Source organism: Corythoichthys intestinalis, unplaced genomic scaffold (assembly GCF_030265065.1).
Source record: "Corythoichthys intestinalis isolate RoL2023-P3 unplaced genomic scaffold, ASM3026506v1 HiC_scaffold_28, whole genome shotgun sequence".
Classification (NCBI taxonomy): Eukaryota; Metazoa; Chordata; class Actinopteri; order Syngnathiformes; family Syngnathidae; genus Corythoichthys; species Corythoichthys intestinalis.
The window spans coordinates 194,133-202,963 of NW_026651597.1; the positions used below are offsets into that span (position 1 = coordinate 194,133).

At 41.0% G+C, this 8,831-nt stretch overlaps 1 protein-coding gene across 1 annotated transcript in view; it reads right to left on the reverse strand.

The window, feature by feature from the left end:
• The window catches only part of LOC130911343 (hexokinase-4), a gene marked incomplete at its 5' end in the record, with an annotated part of 42,599 nt that extends 36,761 nt beyond the window's left edge, over nt 1-5,838 (reverse strand). Inside the window, 2 exons of the mRNA XM_057829228.1 lie at nt 45-207; nt 5,815-5,838. Coding sequence (XP_057685211.1) covers nt 45-207; nt 5,815-5,838 — 187 coding nt within the window. The remainder of the gene's footprint in view (nt 1-44; nt 208-5,814) is intronic.
• Nucleotides 5,839-8,831: the final 2,993 nt, after the last annotated feature.

Consider the following 8,831-nt stretch of genomic DNA (forward strand, 5'->3'; position numbering starts at 1 on the left):
AGACACAGTTGAGGAGTACTTGACCATATGTGAGGGAAGGCTACCTGATCCCTCGGGTGTGGAGCAAACATAAGTGGGCAGCATTTTGACGCTGGCCTCCTCATGCGTCTCCAAACGCAAGCCTTTTTCCATTTCGCGCCGCATCCTCTTCATGATCACTTCCAGCTCGTCCTTCTGCAGCCTGAACTCAGACAGAATTTGATGGACCTGTGGGGAAATTGAGAGCATAAAGCATTTGTTACTATGAGTAATCACCAATTTCGTGATAATACATTGTAAAAACGATAACAATCTATATATATTACTATACAATAAATCGTTTTGATAGAAAACAAAAATATATACAGCTAAAACTCAACATTTTAAACCCAGGGGCACTTTTCACTACAGTTTATTACTATTTTTGGTCATTTTTAAAAAAAATGACTGAACAAGTAGTTTTAGAATGAGATTACAGCATCAATTTTCATTAGGTTACTTTTAGTTTTTCTCAATTGCTTTGGTACATTTCTCATATCACTATTGAAATTCCCATAACTACTTCCTCACAACATGTCGCACAAGTGGCAAAAGAACAACATGGATTACCTGCAAAAGCCAGTTTTTTTTGTGCAAAATACTTGGTATATCACTCATAATTAAATTTCTGTGCCAGTGAACATGTCAGTGCTGTCAGAAAGATAAGTCCTTGTTTCATTGTGCACAGACGAAACTGTCAAATTGCTTAGTCATGCTCTCCATTGAACAGTTACTCTGGTGGAAAGCTCTGATGCTGAAGATGGTGTACGTAAGTTTTGATGAAAATTGCAAGTTACACCTTTGTGGGATGGAGATTGATTACAAGATTCGGTTTACACTTTCACAGTCCATGTCATTGCAATACACAAAGCAAGACAGCACTGAGTATCACAAAGAAATATAACATATAAACAAAATTAGAAATATGAACAGAAGACAATCGGCACAACGAAACTTTGAATGCTGTCAGGATTATTCACCCTGTCTTTCTACTCATCTTGACGTTCCTCTCTGTTTGGCCACAAATTTTCATCCACACCACAACAGATGTTCTCTCTTGCTATACAGCGTGGAACGTATCTTCTTGAATGCCTTACCCAGCCACTACAGGCATCGGCTGTGATGTCACTGCATGCTGCATTCATGGCATCCAGGTGAGTCATCTGATTGTGAGGCTGGCGATCATACACTTACCATCTCCATATGGAGTAAAATTCTTCAATGGGATTTAGGAATTGGGAGTATAGAGGTATGAACTTCATTACCATTCTGTTGTGGATTGCAAACCATTCGCTGGATATGTTGGTGTTGTGGAAACTCACATTGTCCCAAACTATTACCAATTTTGGCAGGTGAAAAAAAGTTAGGGTCATGGAAGAAATTATTGCCACCCCTGGAATTTTTCCAGAAAATACAGCCTCACAGAAATGAACGCAACTACAAATGTTTTCATTATGAATGTGCTATTTCTTGAATGTGCATTGGAAAAACACAAGAAAGCTGAACAGAAAAGCCAAAATGTACACAATTTTACACAGACTGAAAAAAATGGGCTGGACACAATTGTTGGCACCCTCAACTCAATATTTGGTTGCGCATCCTTTAGAAGAAATAACAGAAAGCAATCGCTTCCTATAACCATCAACAAGTTTTGTGCACCTCTCAGATGGAATTTTAGACCACCCTTCTTTTGCAAACTGTTCCAGGTCTCTCAGATTTGAAGGGTGCCTTCTTGCAACATCAATTCTGAGATCTTTCCATAGTGTTCAATGTGATTTAGATCCGGACTCAATAATGGCAGCCTCAGAATTGTCCAGCACTTTGTCTCCAACCATTTCTTGGTGCTATTTGAGATATGTCTTTGTCATTGTCCTGTTGAAACACCCATGACCTCCGATGCAGACCCAGTTTTCTGATACTACACCGTACATTCCGGCCCAAAATATTTTGGTAGTCTCCATATTTCATGACTCCTTGCACACTGTGAAGGCACCCAGTGCCAGAGGCAGCAAAACAACCCCAAAACACAATTGGACCTCCACCATGTTTGACTATAGGCACTGTGTTCTTTTCTTTGTAGGCCTCATTCTTTTTTTTGGCACTAGTCTCCAACCATTTCTTGGTGCTATTTGAGGTATGTTTTGGGTTAATGTCCTGTTGGAACACCCATGACAGGCCCAAAACATTTTGATAGTCTCCATATTTCATGACTCCTTGCACACTGTTAAGGCACCGGAATACTGAAATCATTTGTAATGGCGTACCGCAAGCAACACGCCACTTTTGCTCATTAATATTCATTAGGTTAGCAATTTTTGCTAGACGGGTCAACCTCCCGTTTGTCCCTAATAGTAAATGCGTGGAAATAGTGTAGGAACGTGATGTTTACTGAGCTAAATCTACCAATTCTGTCCGAAAATGATGTCCCTGGTGCCAAATTCACTGGTAAAGATGTGGTAGAACATACAAATGTTCAGTTATAGAGATGGCTTGAGTGTCGAGGACTGAAAAAGAGCCGACCTGATCCAGAATTAGCTTTTTAACCGATACATTTTTCTTGTGTGCATTGCCTTATGCCACTGACAATGACATTCTCGGGTTTCAACAATCTATCCTTTACCAACATATGCCCTGTCTTTCTTTTATATTATATCCTCTGGTTGTATTATGCTGTTGACCTTTCTTGAGGGCAATTTACATTGCTATTGTTGGGTAGTGATCGCAATTGCTACTCAGTGACAGCCAACGAATACTTTTAATGTTTTCATTAATAACAAATCTTAATTTTATAATTTATTTAAATTTCCCCCTTACTAAAGTTTTTTTAAAATTTTATTAATTTATCTATTTATTTTTTTACAACAGAAAAGGTAACAACAGTGGCAGCCAGATAACATTTTAATTTTTTCAGGTCATTCATTGTCAGACAAGCAGCACGGCAAAACGCTCCTTGTTTATCTGTCTAGCCGTCCTGGGAGTGGATCTCTCTGTGGTACTCCCCAAGGTTTCTCATTTCTCCCAAAGAGTTTTGGAGTTTTTTCCTTGCCGACATGGAGGGTCAAAGGATGGGGGATGCCCAGGACTTGGACTGTATTTATTTCATCTGCTGTTTCTGACTGTGTATCATATTGCCCCTGCAAAGCCCTTTGAGACAACCTTGTTGTGATATAGGGCTATACAAATGAAATTGAATTGAGTGGAATTGACAACATGTTCATCCATTTTGCATGTATATACTCATGCAATGAACTAATGACTTAATGTTGTGGGTCGACTCATGAGACTATTCAATAGAGACCCATGATAATCCATTTTGACAATCATAGCAGATGCAACTGATAATGTAGGAAACAGCAGAGAATTGTACAAAATTATTTGTATATATATATATATATATATATATATATATATATATATATATATATATATATATATATATATATATATATATATATATATATATATATATATATATATATATATATATATATATATATATTATAGTTTTCCTCAATTACCTTAGTATGTTTCTCTGCCCAGACTTGAAATTCTCAAAACTACTTGTTCAATCCTCACATCACTAGTGCACATCAAAAAAGCAGTTTCTCATTTCTTTGAACAAGTTGATGTTTTCGTACATCCATGCAAATGATTTGTACAATTCTCTTCTGTTTCCTACATGATCAGCTGCATCTGTCATGATGGTTTGAATGGATTATCATGGGTCTCTACTGAATCGTCTCACGAGTCGACTCACAACATTTAGTCATTAGTTCATTACATAAATCTTTACATGCAAAGTGGATGAACATGTTGTCAGAATATGTCAAAATGTGTGTGCTTATTTTTAAGCATTTTCATTATTTGTTTTGTAAATCTGTCTTGAATTGGTAAATTGCTACCAGGTGAATCTTTGGCCACAGAGCTGTGATCGATGTGCCAGGCTAAAGGAGAGGGAACATAACGATGGTGCTGCAATTGCTTAACCATATTCTCATCATAGGACCTAACAAACCAGAATGTCTTGTTAATTTTTTAGACACACTCTTCAGGGATGAAGATCAGCACCTCCAAATCCGAGACCATGGTCCTCAGCCGGAAAAGGGTGGCATGCCCTCTCTGGGTCGGGGATGAGATCCTGCCCCAAGTGGAGGAGTTCAAGTATCTTGGGGTCTTGTTCACGAGTGAGGGTAGGAGGGAGCGGGAGATTGACAGGCGGCTCGGTGCAGCGTCTGCAGTGATGCGGACTCTGCTTCGGTCCGTCGTGGTGAAAAAGGAACTGAGCCAAAAGGCGAAGCTCTCGACTTACCGGTCGATCTACGTTCCTACCCTCACCTATGGTCACGAGCTGTGGGTTGTGACCGAAAGAACAAGATCCCCGATACAAGCGGCCGAAATGAGTTTCCTCCGCAGGGTGTCCGGGCTCTCCCTTAGAGATAGGGTGAGAAGCTCGGTCATCCGGGAGGGGCTTGGTGTCGAGCCGCTACTCCTCCGCGTTGAGAGGAGCCAGTTGAGGTGGCTCGGGCATCTGGTTTGGATGCCTCCTGGACGCCTCCCATGAGAGGTATTCCGGGCATGTCCCACCGGCCGGAGGCCCCGGGGTCGACCCAGGACACGCTGGAGAGACTATGTCGCTCGGCTGGCCTGGGAACGCCTTGGAATCCCGCCGGAGGAGCTGGCTGAAGTGGCTGGGGAGAGGGAAGTCTGGGCTTCCCTGCTAAAGCTGCTGCCCCCGCGACCCGACCCCGGACTAAGCGGAAGATAATGGATGGATGGATGGACTCTTCAGGGACCTCATTCCTGAACATGAGAAGGATCAGATTGGGCATGACCTGCCAAAATTTGTAATAGTTTGGGACAATGTGAGTTCCCACCACTCCAACATAAGCAGGGAATGCTTTGCAACCCGCAACAGAATGGCAATGGAGTTCCTCCCACCGTACTCCTCATTCCTCAATCGCATAGAAGAATTTATCTCCACATGGAGATGGCAAGTGTATGACCGCCAGCCTCACACTCAGATGACTCTTCTGGATGCCATGAATGCAGCATGCAGTGACATCACAGCAGATGCCTGTAGAGACTGAATAAGGCACTCAAGAAGATTCTTTCCATGCTGTATAGAGAGGACATCCGTTATGACGTGGATGAAGATTTGTGGCCTAACAGAGAGGAACGTCAAGATGTGTAGAAAGAATGGGGAAAAATTCCAACACCACTCAAAGTTTAGTTGTGTCCATTGTCTTATGTTCACATTTCTAATTTTGCTTTTGTTTTTTTCTTTGTGATACTCAGTGCCGTCGTTTGCTTTCTGTATTATCATGACATGGTCATGGTAAAGACATTGTAAAACCAGTAATGCATAATGTAAGTCATTTGTACTTATTTGTGTTCATGTAAGATAAAGTGTAAGTTGTAATTTTTTTGCAGATAATTGAAAACATACAATTTTAAATGAAAATCAGTTTCTCGTGTATGTATGTCTTGACACAGTAAGTGTAATGCAGTAGTCCAATGCATATGTAAAACCTGTTAAACCTCCCCCTTCACCACCACCACCACCACCACCAAAAAATAAAACATTTTTGGCTCCGTAGCGACCTTTATGTCAGGGAGTTCCAACAAGACATTCTAGCCACTTTCACCCCTGCCTAAGCCAGCTACATACACTGCCATAAAAAAGGAACGCTTGTCGCCCTTACCAAGATAATGATACACCTCCAATCTTGTTGCAACCAAGCCTTTCTCTGCTGTGAATTTCAATGTTGAGGTTAAAAAATATATAAAATGTCCCACCAAATTCACTTTATCACTAGTAGATGCCCAATCCATTTGATGAGGGAGGGTTGGCAGCGAATGAACATTAATCGTTGAGTAATATCTGACCAAGCCATGATAGCAATTACTTTAAATTCAAATGAGTGTGCAGCAATTTGGCATTAAAAAGACAAAAATTATATACAGTACTTCTTAAAGCAAACGTGGTACTGGTACAGTACTGTCATTGGCCGATACCACACAGCTGCCAGTTGATATCGGGAGCCAAAAAATGGTATCGGTGCAACACTAATTACAAGAACCCCTAAAAAATAAGAGCTACACTCGTGGAAATGCAAGCTTTGAGACTTTTCACCAGTCAGATGGATTAGTAAGTCTTAAAACCTTTGACCAATGGTGTATGTTTAAAATGCATGTTTCTTTAGACCTATCAATGCATATACAGTATAAATATATATTGACGTGTATATTTACAAAACAAAGAAATGGAACTGAAATGAACAACAGGACTGACCTGTAAAGCTAACAATAGCAAGAAGCAGGGTAAGATCTCCCGTGCTTATTGGGGCAACGTTGACCCCTGTGATCTGACGCCACCATCTATTAGTGAACCTAACCCTGACATTATGACACACTTTGACAGGTTGCATAACTAATACACCAACATGGACGGACAGATAAACAAATGCTTTTCCACGTACCTTATCCATTGTGTGACGACAAGGAGGTCCTCATTGGTATGTTGCTGCCTTCCGAAGATTCTTATATTGATTAAATTTGAACTGTGCTGTCTTGAAAAATCTTAAACTTGCAGGATTTTTTTCTATCCTTACTACATTATGAACAGCAGGAAATCCAACAACAGTTACATGTCGAGAAAAGCGTCTTCTTATAGAAATACATGAAAAAAATTTAGCAGTATGAATGACCAATGAAATTATCCTTATTGATTTGATTTGTTAAAAAATGGAAAATACAATCGCCTCCATTGAAAAAAACAAAGCTTCTTCATCTTCTTTTATATTCCAAGTTAAGAATTAGTCCCAAAACGTTTTACAACCTTAAAAAGAAATCATGAGCCCCTCATCCATTAAATCCGAAGTCACGTTTTGGCACTAAAAAAAAACTAAAACAAAACAAGGAAATAAACCAAACAAGCATCTGCTTTGGATTTTGTTCAAGCTGTAGACGCAAACCGAGCCAAGTTCCTGGAAAAGAATGTTGACTTCCTTTCAGCCGTCAAACATTTGCCTCCAAAACCATCATCCAAGTGTTGCCTAGGAAATCAGTTACAGGCACACTTGTGGCATCGAAAACACTCACCGGAGAGCTAAGTGGCCAGGAGGGATTGTTAAATGGAGCAAAACTACCAGATAAAAAACATCAGCTCAAGTCTGACCAAGGAAAACCCCGCTGCTGACCAAAAGACACACATTTTTTTCTCATACTGGAGTTTGCAAAAATGTACCTGAGTAAGCCTCAGTACCTTCGGGAGAAGGTTTTGTGGCCACACAAAGGTACATTAATGTGAGCTTTTTGGCGAAGCACTTCACTCTACTGTTTAATGAAAAAAGACTGATGCCTACAAAGAAAAGAACGTACCGCTTGAAGTCAAACATAGTTGAGGTTCAGTGACAGGGGCGCTGGAAGTCACTCACAGCAGGGGGTGCTGAAGATATCATTTTGTTTTTCCCCCATCCAAAAATAGCTCTTTCGGTCCAAATTTTTCATACAGGCGCCTTTTCTCCGTACAAGACATTCACAATGGCAGTGCACATGCATGCTGGATAGTTTACATACTACTACCAGGCTACTACAAAGACAGCCCTCTATTTCACCTACAGTGTGTGTTGGAGTTTTTGTATTGAAAATAAAAGCGCCTATGTATTGTAATGCAAATCCCCACAGCTAGACGGCGCAATGTCACACAAACACAATTGAAAACTAAAAGGTCCAATAATCCTCGGTTTAACACCCACTGTTCTCAACACTCAAATGAATTGCACACGAATATCCAACAGCGCTCTCCACGGCGGCAGCTCAACAGCAACAAAAGTGACTAAGGTGCTAAAGAGCCTACATCCCACGAAGGCACCTGGACCTGACAACATCCACCCCTACCTCCTGAATGATCTTCAACCTATCCTGGGTGTAACCAACAAATCCACGCACGCACTCGCACATACACAATCATAGTGTAGCACTTGCAAGATTTGGCAGCGGAAATTAGCTTCAGTAAATCAGCATAGAAGTCTCGCTCACTTTTTATTTTTGTACGCGCTCACTCAGGTTCTACCAGTAACACACCAATGGGAGCATCGTGTTGCCGCATCAAACGTACCAATAGGATGGTCGCGCTGACCAATTGCGTTGCCAAGATTATTGCGAGTGACGCTACACAGCTAGTTGGTTAGATGTCCTCAGCAACTGCAGCTTCCAGAATGTTGTCCCGCAAATGGCAAGGAAGTCTGCGGCGCTGGGCGAACACGCTTTGTTTTTTCATTTGTTCCACCAGCCTGGCTTTCATCTATTCTCGCAGTCGGCGTGATGTCACTATGACGTTATCTCGCATAGCAACGTGTCGCCATTTTGAGAGGGCGGCATGCACAGGTAAACATCCGTAGACAAACGTCTAAAATTCTTATATTTCAGCTGTGTTTTGCGTCTTTTTTTCATAAAAACGTCTTAAACATGAATTATTATTATCACGAGTCACTGCCGAAAACCGCAAGGAGGCGATACAACTTAAAATTAGCATGTATTGGCCTGCAAATCTGCCCACACAAAGCTGTTGTTTATCCAGCTGGATAAACAATCCAAAGGAATTGCCTGCAGTGGTGTTCGGAAACATCTACAACTACCTCATTAAGTCACTCAGTAAGTTGACCTTTATCAATTATGTGGAATATGTACTGTGTGGAACTAAGAAAACTGGTAGTATATACGAAGTGATTATTTCTGCCGTAACCGGTAATTTGCCTCCAAGCGTTATGTAGCCGTGAACACGTCACGGCAAAATAACCAATTCCCACCAG